We start from the raw sequence: 19549 nt of genomic DNA, 5'->3' as shown, positions 1-19549 counted from the left end.
TATGCTCAGCTACTTGTAGTTATTTTAATAATGCCGAATTTTGGGTTGGTGCCAATTTTCCTGACTGTCAGTAGCACCTGTGCAAGTCCCTGTTTCCTGCACTCTTGCAATCTGAGTCTGCCTCAGAGCTGGTGTTAGGCCAGACCAGAATGTGTCCCGAGAATCTCCTTTACTGTGGGAAGTGGCCTAGAAACCCTGGAGTGGAAGGAGCAGTGCTGAGCTGGAGCTGATGGGTGCTGACAGCATGAGCTGTGCAGTCAGGTGTCCTTGGAGTACATTGCTGGTTCTGTTAATACGATACAGAGATACATGAGCTGATTGTGTGTAGAACAATGTCTTTGTTAGCAGGATTTACTGGCTTGACTCTGCTTATGAAACCACTGTATCTTCTGGACCCAAGCTGCCTTTGAAATCAGTACTCTGGCAGTATAAAATTCTTTTAACCTACAGAGATTAATGAATAATATTGACATCAGAAGTGCAGAATTACTGAACAAAGCTATAACTTGTTTATGTAAAGAAACTGTTTCCAAATCTTTCTTCCTGTAGGGTGTTATGTTTTGGAACATAGTTTTGTTGTGTGGTAATATGCAGTTCTTTGCATTGTCAGCATTACATTTGGTGGAAAACTGAGGATATTTTATTGGCAGGAAGGGGGAGAAGAAATCTGATTTGGCATTTACCAGCCTTCTGAAAGGTATTATCTTGTTAGAGCTTTTTAAACTAGACTGACACATGTAATCTTCCTATGCAGTGGTATTGTCTGGGCCTCAAGAAATGTTGGAGGTCAAGTACTGTGCCTTTTCCTAGTTGAAGTGCAGCTTCTATCACCAAGAGAATGTGTCCTGTGAGAGCTTTCCCTTGCCTTGCTGCCTTCACTGCATGCAAGAGCAGGAGGCTTAATGAGCAAGAACTTAACTTTGCTGGCCTGACTGAATTTTTATTCTTCCTAATAGATGAATTTTTATTCTTCCTAACTAGCACAACTGTGCTACCAGGAGTTTTTAAAGTGTGGTGTCTCTATGTGTTGTGTAAAGGCCTTTGTCTCTCCTGTATCCGCATTCCCACACACACTGGAGATCTCTATCAGTGAAATAGTTATGACATGGCAAAGCTTTATTTGGTAGTTGAAATACATAGCTGGAATAGAAATAATTGAAATCTCAGATTCTCAGTATTCCTGCAAAATTTGATGGATAATGCTGATTCTTTTCCTAATTAGCAGTTTTTTAGTGGTCTTTTTCTTCCCCACTTGCCCAACTCTGTAAAAACACATAGGAGAAAGACCCCAAAACAAATCAACAAAAGCTAAACTTTTGTGGAAAATAGGTACGTGTATTTTTCTTTTAGTCTTTGAGCCCTGCTTGGAACATGTGAAAGCATGAAATCTTACTGGAGGTTGGGTTTTAAACCAGAAACCTTTCTGGTTAACTTTGTTTTGTGGTGTGCCAGATGTGCACTGAATGGGATGTGTTCTTTGTTGCTTTCTGTCAAAGCTGAAAACAAAGGTAATTTCTCAAAGTATAGGACTACAAATGTAAATAGTGTATGGAAAACTTAATGTGTGGTAAATATAATTACTCTGGGAAAAACAGTTCCCCCTCAGATGGAATAACTGTAGAGTGCAGATTCAGGGAAACCAATGGTATGAAGAGAAATATAGGTAAAAGCTTTATTATAACATACAATATGCACTTGGCCCAATTTCTTCTTTCAATGATATATTTAAGTTACGGCAACTCACAGTTTCTGCCTTGGTACCTCCTGGGTTTTTATTTAGGTCAGGGTGAGTAGGTTGATGCTGGTTGTGATTCTCTTTTCCTCTTTACTTCATGCTATACTTACTGATCTAATTCTGAATGTCCCAGTATCTGGTTGCCATGCCAAGTGTCTAATGACATCCCTTACAGGACTGGAGTTTGTTGGCAGAGGACAGGTACTATCATTCCCAAAGCAGTTGTAAAGGGATTCTCATGAACTTCTGAATTCCATGAAGACAGCTACTGAATCTTGTTATTTATTTATTGCTACTTGACAAGATAAAACTTTGCTTTGTCTTGAGTTTTGCAGCCCCCAGAGTGTAGTAAGGGCAAAATTTCAAAGTATTGCTTCTGTCAACCCTTCAACAAAAGTAGACTTTCAAATGCTGCGTATGCTTAGTCATTCTGACTTCAATGCTCTCCTTTTTTTTCCCCCCTGCTCTGTTGGTGAACCAGTGGGACATGGACTAATTATACTTTTCAGGGACAGTGGACAATGATTATGGATTGTTGGATATGTTCCACTGTTTCTAGGGGCTTTCACATAACTTGAATGTTTACTCTTGGCTCCAGCTTGTCAGGCTTTTCTCTAAGCAGAGCATTTTGTTTGATAGAGCTGTGGTTATCAAAAGGAGGAGTATAGCAAAGCTTTTGGCGAATAAACAGAGCTTTTGAGCACAGGCTTATTTGTGCTGCTTTTGCAGAAAGAACAATATTAATATTAAATGGCAGAACCAGAGTATTCCCAAGGAGATGGTGCAATGTAGAAGGATATCAAAAAGCCATAGAATTTTTAGGCCTGATACCTTAATAGTAGTGTTGTGTAATTGTGTGGTGAGTCGGGATGATGTTTCATGTATTTTCTGTAAAAGCAAAGGAATGAGTAATTCTGTTAAAATGGGGCTGAAGATGTGTCATACAACTTGTGCAGTAGCATTTTCTGAATGATCCCTGCAAGTGTGATTTATATATGGAACAGTTAGAGGGGTGGTTTGAAGTACATGCTCTTTGGTATATCAAATTCAAATTTTGCAAAACATACGTTTTCAAAATAACCAAAGTCGGAAAACAATTACTTCCTTGGATTTTTTTTTCAGATAGTGAATTTGTATTAAATGAGAAGAAAACAGTGTTTAGTAGCTCAACTGCTTGCTTAAGACTTGTGTTTGTGCAGGTTTACATTTCCTTCAATGCCTTTTCGCAGTTCCTCGCTGCTCCCATGCCCTGCAAGAGTCAGCACATGCTGTGGATAACTGTGCTGAATAACTGTGGGAGTCACTGAGCTGTTCAGGTGTCCTGCCTGGGCAGCTGGCGGGCCAGACAGAACAGAGCACTGAAGCTTATGATGAAGCATTAGCAACTAAAGTTGCCAGTCTGATATTTCTATACTGGTGCTATTTTTTTGTTGTTGTTGTAATGAATGTTTTAGTACCTGTCCATTTCTGTTGGTGAATTAGTAGGGAATAATCAGGGTACCAAAGGTATAAATGCTGAGTAATCATTCCCCACCATAAGCAGCAAGTTGTATGGCTTAAGTTTCCCTGATATTTATCTTAAGAGTAACTTTTGAATAGCTTTGAAACAAAAACCATGATGGCCTGATCAATAAACATAAATCAAAAAAATAAAAATTTCTCGCAGCAAACTTCTTTCTTTGCACAAGATCCAGGACTATTGGTGACTTACTTTTTAAATGACCATGGGAAGAAAACACAATTACATGATGTGAGTTCTGTCTCTGACAACAGTATTTTTTAAATTTTATTTTTCAATTTTGATTTCATCTTGTATTGCACAGCTCTCTGCCATTTGTGGTTTTTTAGATGGCTGAAAATTTTTTGTGGCTCACTTGAAGCATAATCAGTGCAGTGTTGTGGATCCCTGTCAAGTCAGATGATAGTAGCAGAAGTATAGCTAGACAGAGCACACAGGTCACCAGCAAACAAGGGAAGACAATGGGCCTTTTATTGGGCTCTGAATGCCTGCTTGGAACGGCTGCTGATGTTCAAAGCATTGTGTGTTACTTCAGACAGAAATATGTGCCTTTTCATGGTTTCTGATGTTGTTCTAAGCCTTATAAAATATGGCTTCCTAAAGGACTTAAGGCAGAATTATGTAGGTTGGAAAAAAACTTTAAGATCATGAAGCCCAACTGTACTAGGAATACAAAACTGCTTTTTTTGGGAATAAGTATGGTCTGAAAGCATAAGTATGCTCTTATGAGGATGTGATTTACCCTTCATATTCCAGTCATGTTGTACATACAGTCCTATGGTTCCTTTCCATCATTCCCACTATCCAAATCCAAACTACTCTTACCTGTTGTGAGTGTCTGGATTTGGTTTAAGACTTTTCCATATTTAAGAAGTTGTACTTTCTCTCATAACTCTCTAGGTAAAGAAACCCAGGTGAAATTTAATTTGCATCCTGGTGTGGTGAATGTTTTAAACAGCACATGTACAGCTCCTGCAGCCAGACTCTGGTACAATGAGAATGTCTTGCTGAAGTGTGTGTGACTTAAGTGGGTTCTTTGGCTTGGTGGTTTTCCATTAGTAAAACTGGTAATAAAGTTGGTTGCCCATTTAGTAAAACTGTTCTCAGTGCTACCAGCAACAGAACAGAGAGTGCCTGGCTGTTTAAATTAATTACAGTAGTGACTTAAGGCATATTTCACTTGTTACTTCCTTTTGTGGTTAGGTATTTAGAAGGAATTAGATGCTCCAGGAAGCACTTTTGGAAGCCTGCTTTCTGCAGGTTTGCAAAAATTGCAATGCAATGGCAAGAGCTGATCCCTTTAAGAAGCTTGCATCATTTTAAACTAACAGGTGTTTGTTCAGCACAGTCCTCCTCCGTTCCTGTTTGCATATTCATAGAGCTGTATCTACTATAGCTCTGTAGCTGAGAATGATATAAAGTCACACAGCACCTTGTTTTCTGAGGCCTCACAGAAATAGCCTGTAGTGGTCTCGGTGGCCTGAGACATTGACACAGAGTGGTGGGGTTTTTTGGTTTGGATTGTTTGTTGTTGAGGGTTTTCATTTGTTTGTTTTGGGGATGTTTTGTTTTGTTTTCTTTCCCCCTCGCTCCAAATGCCTAGGCACTTCAGGGTGAAGATGAGGCAGAAAATCAGGAGGGAGAAATGTGACAAACTGGGTTGTGGTTTGTTGCTGTGAGTTGATTTCCTCCAGGTTTCAATGGCACAAGGGACATGGTAATTGTGATGAGTTTCTTTGATCTGACTTGTTTTGGGAGGAGGAGGAGTAATTGGATGGTTGGGTATGGGTGGGGAAGGGGCCCTCCTCTATCATTTGCAAGCCCATTCAGGCTTGCCACAAACTCATGGTGAAGCCCCAAGTGTTTCTGTGCTGGATGCAGAATCAAGTAGGGGCTGTTGTAACATTTGTCTTCTTGTCTGAAATTCAGCGCAATTTTTCTTTTCTTCGGTGTTTCCTGATGTTATTTCCAATATTGAAGTTGGGGTTGAGAGGCGACTGTGTAGATTTGAGCACCACCAACTCCTGCTGCTAGAGATTCTGTAAATAGCCACAAGCAGGACTTCTCTTCCTCCTGGCAATCATATGACTGCTGCTTGTATAGTTATACTCACAAATCTAAGTATGGAAATACTACTGCTGGCTCATCTCAAGACTATTCACTGCAAGTTTAAAGCTACACACATGAATATTTTGGCTTTATAAATTTTGTCACCAAAAAGTAGTGAAAGATTGGTAGTGAAAACAGTGATTCTTGATATTAGCTTTTACTTTAGAACAGACTTGTGACTTTTTTGACTAAGTTTGTCTGCTAAGTTTGTATGAAGAAGTATCAACCATATGAAATCTTATTTTATCTATTACTATACTGTAAGTGACTGTTTAATTTTGAGAACTCAAATCAGTGCATTGAACTTAACCCTTTTGTTGAGTACAATTGCAGAATGAATGCAGAATTGCTGAGTTTATTTGAGGTAGGAACTACTGATTTTAGCTCTAAATTAACTATATAAATACTTATTTAAAGTATCTTTTGATCTTTAGATCTGTTTTTGTTTGTCTAACCAGTAGATGACATTATTACCAAATAATGTTGGTAATAAGGACTGTTAGGTGTTGAATATGCAGTTGGGCTATTTAGAACTGAAACATCAAGTATGAAATATGTAGTTAGGATGTCTGCCTAATCTCTCTAATCCTGAGCAATCTTTAAAATTATCTATAAGATTTATCATGTTTGCCAACTAGTTCGGAGAAAATGCTGAAGTGGAAATATCACAGCTTCTGCCTTGATTTGCTAAGTTCCAGAGCAGTCAGTTTTGCAGCTCTGGGTTGTTGAGCCTGTGCTTCTCCTGAAGGTCACTGGGCACAATGTAGAAAACCTGACACTTGCAGGGATAGAGGGCATGTTTGTAGTAGGCATGTAAGAGGGATGGTCAGGGCTATTTCAGAAAGGGTGTGGGAAGAAAGGCTATACATCATAAAAACAAAGCTTTTTTGACTTTGCTTCTCTGGGAGAAACCTGTTCTAAAAGGGCACTGTGATTTTTGAGGGCAGCTAATGTTTGGTGTTACTGTTTGGGTGCATATTCAGGTTACTTGCAGAATAGTCTGAAGGGCTTAAAATATTTCAGGTTAAAACTCCTGTCTTGTTTAGTTTTGAGAATACCTTTACTCTTGTTTTGCTCAGAAATTGAAGTTTGAACATGCTGAGAATTTCACAAGTGGTTCAACTGTTGGTCACTCACAACAACAATTAGAAAATTAAATTGGAGCAAGAGTATTTTTACCCTTTATTTCATACCATCACTCAAAAGTATATGGGGTTGTAGAAACTGTGTTATGGTAACAAAGACTGTTGGAAAAACAGTTCCTGTACTCAAATAGTAATTAAAGTATAAATACTGAAGCTGAAGCTTGGATCCTTTAAAATCCACTATTTGAGGCTTTGGGCATATGGAATCTGTTGACACAATTTAAGCCCTGAAGTACAGTAAAGGAATGTGTAGAATTAGGTGAAGGAGAAGAATCTTAAAGGTTACAAGTAGAAATGCTTTGCATTTCATGAGTACATTCTGCAAGTATTTTGTAAAAGGAGTGTTGGATGGTGAAATTGGATGCTGGAATCTTCTTGCCCCTGCTGTCACAGGCAACTTTAGATATTTAGTCCACTACATGGTGCACCAGTCAGTTGTTTCAGCAGCTCAGTCTAAAATATAAATTATGCAGCCGCACACTTTAATGGTTTAGTGTATTAACAATAGTAAATTAAATAGGTTTTGAATTGAGGTATTTTCTCTGATCAGTCTGTGTTGTTGTGGTTTTTTATTTTTTAAGGTGTGCAAACAGATTTGGCTAGGCCTATTTGATGATAGATCATCAGCAATTCCAGACTTCAGGGATCCACAGAAAGTGAAGGAATTTCTACAGGAAAAATATGAAAAGAAAAGATGGTAAGATATCATCACTATTATAAAAATTGCCCCTATGATGAGAAATGTAGATGAACTGTTTGCTCTCATTTTGAGTGTGCTTTCCTTTTTTGAGTGTGCTCTTCAGACTAGGACACGCAGCTCTGTAAAGTGAAATGATTTCTGAACTTTATTTGGAGCTCCTGTAGGAAGCAGAGAAGAAAGAAACTAAAGTTCTTCAATGTTCATATTGATAGAACAGAAATGGCATAAGAGGATGTCAATAACAGTGTAAAATAACAGTTTTGCAGACTATTGTTTCCCATCCTATTTATTAGTATGGGAAAAACTCATATTTTGTATTGAGTAAGTGCTAAAAATATTGATGACTTCAAATTCCAGTCCATTTTTAAAAGAAAATCTCTGGCATATTTAAAGAATGGGTATTTTGCAAACTACTGACACAATCTATTGCAGGATCAGGGTTTCAGTAGCAAAGCTGAGATCTGCCAGTTCTCAACTTCAGACTTAGGATCTTCTCATGTGAAACTTGTAACAACCATTGATCTTGTTGAATGTAGGTATGTTCCTCCAGAGCAAGCAAAGGTGGTGGCATCAGTCCACGCATCCATATCGGGGTCCTCTGCCAGTAGTACAAGCAGCACACCTGAGGTGAAGCCACTCAAATCTCTCCTGGGAGAAGCTGCGCCCGCACTGCACTTAAACAAGGGCACACCTAGCCAAGTGAGTCATGGCTGCTGAGGAGCACAGAACTCTTCTGCAGTCCTTTTTACTCTTTCAGTGGCACAGAAATTCTTGCAATAACTGCTGTGATCTGTAGAAACCAATGTGATCATTGTATTTCATATATTTTACTGAAGTATATATATGTTTGCAGATCAGGTACTAAATGAAGTTTGTTTCTATTGACCAAATGAATTTTTAGTGGTTATTTTCAGTAAGCAGAGTTTTGCATTGTGATAGGATTAATTGATTGTGTTTTGGTCCTTTGCATAAATACCTCTATAAAGTTTGGACCTGATGTGTTACATTTTCATCTTTGTTTTTTCTCTTTGAAAATAAGAAAATGATTGATGCTGTTAACTGTGAAATTAGTAGTGAATATATGGATGAAAGCATGTCATATTTTTTATTGATTCCTCTGCATTCTCAAACTGGCCTAAGTGGCTTTCGGGGGCGTCTGTGTGCTGTAATGGAAAGTCAGACAACACTGTGTACTCAGATTTGTGGAGGGAAGACAGTTTGTGTGAAAACTACTGTCAGGATAAAGGCAACTTTTGAATGGATGTCTTTTAACTCAAAGTAGAAAATTGTGACTTCAAGCCTTACTATGAAATTTTTCTCTCCTTACACTGAATTCTAAAGATTTTTTTCAGAATGTAATGAATAACTTTTACATCTTGTAAAATTAAGTTTTATTGCTTGTATTTGTACAGTATTGGCAGTTTGGAATACAAAATCTGAAGTTGCTAATAATATATCACTACTTTAATCTTCTGGGTGCTATGAAATCATGTAAATCTGCTGCAGAGTTCCTTTAAAAGCCAGAGTAGTAGCATAAATCGTCTTCCTTGTACTCTAGGAGGAGGGTGTGTGCTACATACAGCATCTTAAACTTCAGGAATAAATGCCTTGTTAAAGGCATAAGCTTAGTCTAGCCTTCTAATACTTCATAAATGTCAGTTTGGTAAAATACCACCTTTTTGTACTAGCTAATTGAAATCTTGTTTGTAGTCTCCTGTTGTAGTTCGATCTCAAGGACAGCAGCAACAAGAAAAGAAACAATTTGACCTCCTCAGTGACCTTGGCTCAGATATCTTTGCTGCTGCTCCTCCTCAGTCAACTGCTACGGCAAATTTTGCTAATTTTGCACACTTCAACAGTCACACAGGTAGGTATTCGGACAACTGTATCCCTTTTAAATGTATAAAATGTAGTTCTAATTTTGATGGCTTTTGACTAAACTTCATGACGTATATGTAATCTCTGTGCCTTAGGAATGTTGTATTGCTCAAGATTTCTTTCAGGTCTTTATAAAGAAGGGTTGAAGACATAAAGACTGACAATTCTGCTTTTCAAAGTGGGAGTTGTTATAGCTATTCCCTAGGATATGGATGATTACGCTGTTTCTGCCTACTACTAAACTTTAGGTTCTTTGGGGGAGAGAGTGAGAGGATGAGTAACAAAATGTCAGGAGAAACTGATATTAGACCTTCAGTTTTCTTTTTGAAAATTATTAGGAAGAGCATTCATGAAAAGAAGCAGATACAGAGACTTTAAAAGAGTTCAGATGCATTGATAACTGGCAGTTTGTCAAAAGAAAAAACAAGGCTTGTCCAGTTTAAAGAGTGATCTTTTTTGTGTGTGTGTCTGTTTGAAAGCTGAGTACTGCCCATGTGGGCAGTATTCTGTAGTTTCAGGAAGAATAAACAAGCCTTGAGCATATGTATTGAGGAAAGGGGATAGGCCTTGAATTCTTAGAGGATGACTTCAGTAAAATATATTGAACCCTCAGGTTTTGTTTTTTTTCCCAGCCAGAGACCAAGAGCCATAGAAGTGTATCCCAAAGACAAAGTCAATTCTGTGGTCACTAGAGTTTGTTGTTGCTAGCTTGCCTTGTAGTTGTGGGAAAGTACCTTTGCCTGCCTGGTCTGAATGGGCTTTTCATCTAGTTGTTCTGAGAGAAACTGTGGGGCTGCTAAGCCACCCAGAATAAGAGATTTCTTGCAAATCAGTCCTGAAACTGTTAACAGCCAAAATAAAGTGTCATGGATGGGATTTAAGGTTCACACTTGAGGAACTGAGCAAAATACCAAGGATTTATCCAAATTAATGGTATGAAATAAATGGCTGAATTCAGTAACACTGCAACAGCAGTTTTATGTGTGTTCTGTAAAATCCTTAAAATTAAATTTCACACTAATCATCATTTTGGAGGTGTGTTTAACTGGGAGAACTTGTGCTGATTGGCCAGTGCTGTATAGTGTTACTGAAAAGGCTGCAGATGGTTAGTTCTTTCTAGTAATTTCTCTACAAACTTATTACTGAATGATTTCTTATTTATATACATTTAATTATTCTTAGTACTTTCTAGGAGATGAAAATTCTATTAACGCAGTATTTCAATACTGTGTTCCAAATCTAGGTAAAATTCCATTGCATCTCGGCTGGGTAATTTTTGAAAGGGTAAAAAAACTATAGGAACACTCCAGAATAAATATAATCTAAGGAGACAATGTGTTAATTTATGGTCACAAACTAACCACTCTGGTCATTCCTATGACTTCTTACCATAGGTTTTAGAGCCCAAAGCAGTTTCAGGGCTAGTAAATCAGTTTCTAAAAGACAGAAATCTGATTCTGAGCATGTGACAGCTAAACGTGTATTGTAGACTTGTTACCTTGAGGGTGTTTTCTGACTTGCTGTAGTAAAATGCTTGTAAGGCTTGCCTTTTGTGCAGTAAGTACAGGGTAGTGTTAGTGAAATGAATAACAAAATGTTACAGACTCTTCCTTTGGAACACAAAGAGGGTTGATCAGTCTGCCAGCTTTGGCAAAAATGAGTTTGAAATGCTCATTAAGGAGCTGTATAAACATGTAATTTTTGTTAGCAATTACGCACTGGTTTGGAGGATGGGAGAATTTGCACTTAGTTCAGCATTACTTTCTCAAAATTTATGGTCTGATGTTCTTGTTTTAGGGCTTGGTTTTAGCTATGTGTGTAAGGGATGGACTTTTTTCCCTTCCTGTACATAATACTAACTAAGGAAATCACCAAAGAGACAAGCAGACTTAAGATGCTTTAGTATAAGCTACTGAGTGCAGCAGCTGATAGAAAAATATTAACAAACTTGGGCTGTAATCTGTGAAGTGTAGGTGTAACTCTCGAAAATTGTGCAGGAACTGCAATTTGTGATATGTTTCTGCTTTCCAAGTTCTTTAATGTATTAAGCTGATTCAGGATATTGTTGCTTATTGAAGGGGAAACATACTGCCCTTATGTTTACTGTCTGTGTTTAATTTACAAAGTTCTGTAATTTCTGAAAAATCGAGATTTTGGAGATGGTGCATGACTGATTTGTCTGTAGTTTATGGATTGGTAATAGCAACAAGGATGAAAATTTTTGGCATGTAGATTTCTTATAAACTAATGGATTAGATGAGCTGCACAAAAGATTTTACAAATGTGTAGTGACACAGCACAACTCAGTCAGATAACGTGGGAGAAGAGGCTTTATCTAAAAAAAGCAAAATAGTATGAGAATTATTTTGTAGAGAGGTGGGTTTTTGGTGGTTTTTTTTAGGTTTTTTTTTTTGTGTTTTTTTTTTTTCTTTTTTTTTCTTTTTTTTTTTTTTTTACTTTAGGTATATGTGGATTTTATTTTAGTTTTTTTCTGTTTTGCAGTGTTTCATGCCTTTATTGCACCCCAGGTAGTGCAAACTCACAGAAGAAACTGCAGAGATTGTAGGAGCAGCTGGCATTGGCCATGACTGGTGTTGTCATCCCTGGCTGTAGCCAGCTGGCTTTTGTACTGCCTCGTTGGTCTGCAGAGTTAAGAGCAGCTGTAAATCCATGCCAATCTGCAACCCCCTGCAGTTCCTGAACTTAGTTAGGATTGTTCTTGGGTTTTTGCGAGGGGAACTGCATTTTGGAATTGGCAATCTACATATTGTCCAGGGGCAGGAGAGTGCAGCTCTTACCTGGTCTTTACCTTTGTGCTGTATTTACTTTACTGCATAAAATAAAACAGGATTACTCTCAGAATACTCTGCTGAAGAGGCTTTACAGCAATATTGTTTGAACATGGGCTCAATTGAAAGTCATCCTTTGTGTGTCAGTTGATGCAGTAAAATAAAGTGGCTTTTAATGTAATACACTCCAGTTTTTAATTTGGACCCAAAAGATATTTCATTTAAGATTGACATAGTTTTCTGTTTGTGTGAGTGGTTAAAATCTTGCCCTTGTTCTAGGAGTGACATTTATGTACTTAATCCTCTTTGGTCAACTAACCATCAGTCTTTTGTCTGCCCAATGGATGCATTAGGATGAAAGTATCACTTTAATTTTTAAAGTCAATTCCTACTCTATTCCTGTTAAAAAGCTACTGGTTTAAAAACCAAAACATCTCAAACTTTGCAGCTTGGAGTTGGAGTCTGTAAAATGCTGTTTGAAACAATACAGAGGATATAATAGAAGTAATTTTTTGTATGTTTGTGCCAACTTTTTGCACACTTCAAAGGTGAAAATAACTTTCCCAAGATCTTTCTTTCACTTTGATTTTTTTTTTTTTTTTTTTCTCCTCGCTGACTCTCATGCTGTGGTGGGTTGACTTTGCCTGGTTCCAGGTGCCCATGGGCCTGTTTGTTCACTCTCCCATCAGCAGGGTTAGGGGAGAAGACACAAAAAAGCCGATGAGTCAAGAGAAGGTAACTCTGGCAAACCAGGCTTGACTTAGTTTATTGACACTTAATAATAGAGTAGGTGTAATTTCAGTCCTGACCATTTTAGTTCCTCCTCATGGAGGAGGCTGGGGAATGGACATTGCAGTTAAGTCATAAGATTTCACCTCTGTTGCTACTTCTTCCTCCTGCTGCTCCGTTGTGGGGTCCCTCCCCTGCAGTGGGTTATGGTCCTTCTCAAGCTTCTTGGAATGTGAGCCCTTTTCTTCCAGAACTGCTCCAGCATGAGTGCTTTCCATGGGATGCTGTCCTTCAGGCAGGGTCACAGCTCCTGCCAGAAAACCTGCTCCAGTGGGGCCTCCTCTTCATCAGCCACAGCTCCTGCCAGGAACCAGCTCCAGCAGTGGCTTTCCATGAGCTCCAGCCTCCTCATGCCCTCCCTACCTGCTCTGGTGTGGCTCCTCCAAAGGCTGAGTGTGAATGTGTTACACCATGGTCCTTTGTGGGCTGCAGTGGGACAGCCTTCCTTACCATGGTCTTCTCCATGGGCCTGGAGCATGTCCTTCCTTAGCTGACCTTGGTGTTGGCAGTGTTTTCTCTTGCATTTTCTTCACTCCTCTCTGCCACAGCTGCTGCACACTGGTTTTTAACCTTTTTTAAACGCAGTGCCCCAGCCAGCACTGCTGGTGGGCTTAGCTTTGAGCAGTGGTGGGGCAGTCTTGGAGCTGCGGCAGCTGTGCAGCAGTGGGGACAACCTCTGTTCTCTCCGTACAAGGACCGCCGTGGCTGCTCCTTGCTGCCAAAACCATGCTCCGTAACCTAATGCTTATGCACAGGGTTTATTAAACGTGGTATCGAGTCCAGCCAAACCTCACTCTCTCTCCCAGGGTACTCTGGGAAGGAAAATGCAGGCACTTCCATTTATATTAGCAGCAATATGGAGTACAGTAGTTAGTATTAAAATGCCCTTTTAGTTTATAAATCCTTAGTTCAGATGCTTGTGAATAGAAATTAAGTGAAATAATACAACTTTTAATTAGCATATCAGACTATTAAGTTACAGTACTTCAGCAATCAGCATAATTTATTCTCTTTGGATGTACTTAATCTGCAAAATCTCTCTGGAATAAGCTAATTCTAACCTAAAAATATAATGTATTGCCATCTGTTATTCCATAAGGTGTTTTGTGAGCTTTCTTTAGATAGGAACTCAAGTTATCTTTATAAAAAGGTTTGGTTTGCATTTGATTAAAAACATTTTTTCCTTTCTTGCTTACAACAGAGTTTAAGGGCTTCTGTGGAGCTTACCAGTTAGGCATCCAATTCCTGTTGAGTCTATAGACGCTTGAATGTCCAGCTAGTCAAAATTAGATTAGTGTTAACTTCTGTTTTCTCCTATAGTATGGCATGAAAGGAAGGCGAAAACTGAAATTCTGTTTGAAATTTCCTTGGATTTTATTTTGTGGATACACTCTATGAATGCTATCTTCCTGCCATTGGTATTGATTTTCCATATTTCTGTACTCTGATTTAGTTTTTTTGAAGACTGAATTTTCCAGTTAAATTTATTTATAAACCAACCAAAACTATTCAAGTTGTGCCAACCAAAATTCACTTGAGGAAGTAGCACTTGGCATATGAGGAATTTGAATTGCCAGTATGTTACGAGAATACCTTCTAATTTTTATTCACAAATAAATGTTCAGTTAGCCCACAAGTTCTAGTCTTGGAAACTAGGTATTATTCTATACTTTATGGCTCTTTTTTCCTGAGCAGCCAGCACTGCAAATACTGAGGGTTAAGCTGAAGTGGATTCCATCAGGTCATGCAGTTGTGAGCAGCTTGTGTGAAAAGGACAGAAGTAGCATTAACTGGTACAGCTCTGTGAAGGTGATTTGTAAAAGCTTGTTCAAAGACAACTTTCAGTTGTAGAATAACGTGTAATTTCGTCATGTCAAAAGCAGTACACGATAGGACATAACCCGTGGAGGCTGTCATGACCATGAATTCAGTTAATACATCTGTTTTTGTGTTTATTTCCCATATCCATTAACATGTTTTGTTCCTTTGCGATTTACAGCGCAGAACTCTGCCAATGCAGGTTTTGCAAACTTTGATGCATTTGGACAGTCTAGTGGCTCGAGTAATTTTGGAGGTTTCCCCACAGCAAGTCAGTCTCCTTTTCAGCCCCAAAATACAGGTAGAACTCCTAGCACTTTTGATTAATACTTAATTGAAATAATCCTTACCTTTATGTTGGAAGGTACCGAAGTTGAGTTTTTCTTGCATCTGCCTGCTTTAATGCGATCAAGCCATCTGAAGCTCTGGGGAAACTCAAAATGAATTCCTTGTGTTTGGTGTTGATTTTTTTTTCCCCTAATGCTACTCAGAAGTCTGATTTATGGCACTCTGTTTGTTAGCTCTACACCTGAAATAACTATGAAAAATAATAAACTCAACTGCTTTTAATAAGTATTGAATTGACTCTAAGAGAAGCACTTCAGTAGATCCAAAAGGATGTCACAGTACCAAACAAGTGTGTGTCTATGCATATGTATAGTATATGCACACACTTCAGTATGCTTAACTTCATGTGTAGAGCCTATTGCTAAGATTTATTTTGCTTTCCTTTAATTTGATCATGCTTTAGAACTTCTGCTTGAGTTTACACTTGCTGTTTGTCTAGATCTTTGGCTGACTGACTTTCTTTTCCTTTTTTTTTTTTTCTTTTGAGTGTGGTGTTGTTTTAAACTTTTTTTTCAAATTTTCTTTCTCCCTTCTTATGTTAACTTTTAACCCACACACAATTTCTGGCTGTCCAGCGTTCAGAACGCTTTCATCTAGCTGCAGTTTTGGTGAATTTACTTCAGCTTTTCCTCTCCAGGCTGCACACAGTAAGTTCCACGCAGTGGAAAACTCAGCTTGCTTCATTTTATGCCATTGTAGTATAGCACTTCCATTCCTACTGTTGCATATGTTTCAACTTGTTGCTTATGCTTTTAGAAAGTTGTGTTTCTGTTTTAGAAAGTTCTGTAGTATGAGTGGAATCATCAGCCAACTGTTATAAAATGTGATACACTTAATGGAATAACTCATTTACATTTAAGAATGTGACCTGCCTAGATTAAGTTGTCTGGACAATGAAGAGATGGAAGCTCATGGTGTCATACTTGATCTGAAGTTCAGTTGTGTGGACCCATATCAGATTTCTAAAACTGATTTATAACTGATATATGTATCTCTGACGTCAGTGGAGATTTGTTACAAAAGAGCTGTGTTGTGTCTTCCCCCTAACCTCTTTCCTGACTGGATGCAGTCTAAAACTCTTGAGAACAACAAAGAACCAAACTCTCTAAACCTGGGCATGAAATCATACAGCTTCTGGACTTCCAGGCAATTTTTTTTGCTTAGGATGATAGCTGACATCTGAAGTGGCTAAACATTGAACCACTAAGTAAATGCAAATAGTAGCTATTCATTAGCCACATATGTAGGGAAATGAAGCTTCTGTATTTTGAATATTAAAGATTAAGAAAAATACATCTTTTTCTAGGAAGCTTTTATTATCAAAGTTACTTTTAACAGCTAAAAATAGCATATAGTTTTCAGGATCAAATTATGACTGTGATTTAAAGTGTTGGAGTTTGGGGTGTTTATCCCTGATATGCAGTCCAAACAGTATATTATTATTTTTTCTGATGGCCCACTGAACTTTGAAGGAAATGGGAAAGAGTCTTTAATGTGTAGGATGGGGCAGGCGAACCCTCCACAAAGGGAGGGTTATTGTGCCAGCAGTTACAGTTGAAGATACTTTCTAACTTTGGAGCATTGATCATGTTTAACTTAATTTGTTACAGGTGGAAGTGCTGGATCAGTGAATGCTAATTTTGCTCACTTTGATAACTTCCCCAAATCCTCCAGTGCTGATTTTGGATCCTTCAATGCTTCTCAGAGCAACGCCACAGCAACTGCAGCCAGTAAAGCTGCAGTGAATAAACTGAATCTTCAGTCAGCTGACAAATATGCAGCTCTTGCTAATTTAGATAATATCTTCAGTGCAGGGCAAGGTATTAAACTTTATTGTTTGCCATGGTTATTCTATATGTGTATAGTTACCACAAGGATGGCTGTGCTTGTAACTGTACTTCAAAATTTCCTTTCTCTAAGCTATCAGTAGAATTTTGTGCTGATGTACCCTTCATGTGCAAGATGTAAGTTTTAAGACGTCATTCCAAAAGCATGTCATTAGAAGACTGCTTTTTGGGATCCTTTTTCCCATTGAGATGAATAATGCTAAATTAAAATACCTAAATAATTATTACTGCAATAATGAAAACATATAAAAATACGGATATATATTTGATATTTGTACTAAAACCTATTGTGGATGCTCTGGAATGGAGAGCTGCAGTTGTTGCAAAGAGCTGCCAGAGCAGCTTTCTTACCTCTGCCACAAAAACATTTGGCTTTAGTTTTTCATAAAATAGTAGTAGTAATACTTGGATTTAGTTGATAGTAAATTAAGGAGAAAAAGCTAGTTACTCTGTTACTCCAATATAGTTCTTCTTGAATGGTGTGTTAAAACTTATGTTCATTTGTACTGAGGGGTTTGTATTGAAATGAATTGTTTGAGGTTAGGTGTTCTGTTAATTTTCTAGTTGAATGTGAATGGATTATTTTTCTAAGAAAACAAAAGCTCTTTGGGGCTGCAGAGTACCTATAGTGGCAGGACATTTTGCTCCTAGCTAATGGCTTGTTAAACGCTTTTTAGTCTATGCCCTGGCGCATATTTAATTTTTAAGTCTGTAACCATCTGTGAACTTCGATGTAGTTCTCAATGTCAGCAGGACAGAAAGTGAAACCATCATCAGCATGTTTAACCTGCTTTCTTTGTTTCTAGGTGGGAGTGAGCAGGGAAGTGGCTTCAGCACAGCAGTGTCCTCAGCAGGCCCTGCCTTGTCAGCCCCCAACCAGTCAAGTGCATCTTCAGACAAGTACGCGGCACTGGCGGAGCTGGACAGCGTCTTCAGCTCCACGGCCACCTCCAGCAACGCCTACACTGCCACCAGTAACGCCAGCAGGTACGGCCCCACACTGCTGCAGCAGCACACAGTGGCTGCAAGGCACTTCTCAAATCTCTTCTTGTCGAAACGGGGAGGCATTGAATCAGTGCAGAGGTACTACTGAAACTGCGTCTTGTTTCAAAGAAGGGCAGCACTGAGGGATAGCACACACTGAAAATACTGTCAGTGGAATGTTCTCTGCACCTTTCTAGTCATGACATGCTAAACCTGTTAGATGGTAGCACTTTGCTCTGTAGAGTACTTGCATGCCTACTCAAAATCACAGGATCATCCCTGAAAAAAGAATTCAGATATTCTTAATGTAAACCCCATCTCTTTTCTAGATCATTGAAGTAACAAATACCAAATGCCTGTTAGGGATCTGGTACTGCAACTGCCCCTAAGTCTTCTGCTTTGCAACCTTTATGCTGTTGGCATTAGCTCAATATTCCTTCTGCTGTTGGTAGAGACGAGTTTCCATTGCTCAGCACTAGTGAGAGTGTCTGACCCTGGCATCAGGGAGATACGTTGCAGTCTGCAAACTGCACGTATGTGTTCATCCCCTTTCTTTTATATGCCAGCAGTACATCTAAATTGTATATAATTATTAAGCAAGTCTGACTTCACTGAATGAATTGTATAAATTATTTCCAGCAATGCTTTTGGAACAGTACCTGTGGCTGCCACTGCACAGACACAGCCTGCATCTTCAAGCGTGCCTGCTCCATTTGGAGGTATGAAAGTGTTACTAACACCCTTTGAGGACTGTAAGCAAGCAATCTACTCATTTTTACTTGATAATGCTCCACTTTGATACCACTAATACTGAAGCTAATAAAGGTACTATTAATGAAAAAGTACTTCTGTCAAAATAACTATATTTTTAATCTATCTTCTTACAAATTCCTGATTTTTCATCTAATTTTAGGTATTCACGTGTCGTTGTTTAAAAGCTGTATAGACTTCATGTGAGTCAGACTGGCTGTTAGGGAAATGCTTACTTAATAAAATGTCTTTAATCTTTCAGCAACGCCTTCCACAAATCCATTTGTAGCTGCCCCTGTTGCCCCAGTGGCACCTTCAACAAATCCATTCCAGACCAATAGCCGAGGAGCAACAGGTTAGGAAAATATACATCGAGCGTTTGAGAAACTTTTTTTAAAGAATTGCATTGATTCTTTTTTCCTGTATCTGTATAATTTGTTTCTTGAAGATTTTCTGTATTATCTGTCCCTAGTCTATTTGACATACTGTGTGTTTGCTCAGTGTTGAGGTGCAATTCTAGGATTTCAAATGGTGGCCATGAAAAATGTCAGAATGATATATTTGAGTTCTAGCTGTTTGTAGTCTATGTATCACCAGCTGGCTTCCTTCCAAGACTATAACCTTGACTTTAGAGCATGCTTTATAGCAGGTAGCCCTGAAATTGGTGATATTGAAAGCCCTTCTTTTTAATTTCTTTATTTCAAAGTGTTGAAAGGTCTCAAAACCAAAGAGCTGGAGCCAGAATCAGTAAGGACAAGGCTTTTGGGATGTTAGCTTCTCACCAGTCCACTTAATCAGTACATTAGTGTATTTTTTTTAAAGCATGTGTTTAATGTTTCCAGTCATTTTTTACATTAATTTTCTGTGGGAGGATTCTGTAGAATCATAATTGCATGGGCAAAACTTAATCATTTCTTAAGAAAACAAACTTGTACTTTAAAAGTATGAACTTGGATTTAGATGGCTGCTAAGTTATGCTAATTTTCCACTCCAAAGCAACTGCTAAATTTTGACACTTTTATTTGTTAGCTGGACTTCAACAGATTAAAATCTGCTGATGTGTGAATTTGACATTGAGTTGTGGTTTGCTGAGTGATTTTAGGTAGGCTGAGTTAAACTGATTTGATGAATTTGCGTC

At 38.4% G+C, this 19549-nt stretch overlaps 1 protein-coding gene across 7 annotated transcripts in view; it reads left to right on the top strand.

Annotated features, from left to right (window-relative positions):
- Positions 1 to 19549, top strand: part of AGFG1 (ArfGAP with FG repeats 1) — a 35542-nt gene that overhangs the window by 12357 nt on the left and 3636 nt on the right. For 5 of the 7 annotated variants that reach the window (XM_083868466.1, XM_083868464.1, XM_083868465.1 and 2 more), the window contains exons 3-10: positions 7090 to 7205; positions 7745 to 7907; positions 8919 to 9075; positions 14664 to 14783; positions 16441 to 16650; positions 17484 to 17664; positions 18301 to 18380; positions 18674 to 18766. In XM_083868466.1, the coding sequence (XP_083724592.1) occupies positions 7090 to 7205; positions 7745 to 7907; positions 8919 to 9075; positions 14664 to 14783; positions 16441 to 16650; positions 17484 to 17664; positions 18301 to 18380; positions 18674 to 18766 (1120 nt within the window). The remainder of the gene's footprint in view (positions 1 to 7089; positions 7206 to 7744; positions 7908 to 8918; positions 9076 to 14663; positions 14784 to 16440; positions 16651 to 17483; positions 17665 to 18300; positions 18381 to 18673; positions 18767 to 19549) is intronic. The other 2 variants (XM_083868467.1, XM_083868469.1) reach the window with 1 other exon arrangement.

The sequence above is a fragment of the Zosterops lateralis genome (assembly GCF_965231275.1).
Source record: "Zosterops lateralis genome assembly, chromosome: 10".
In the NCBI taxonomy this organism is placed as follows: domain Eukaryota; kingdom Metazoa; phylum Chordata; class Aves; order Passeriformes; family Zosteropidae; genus Zosterops; species Zosterops lateralis.
The sequence above is the reverse complement of the archived record's forward strand: the minus strand, read 5'-3'. Positions and strand labels throughout refer to the sequence as shown.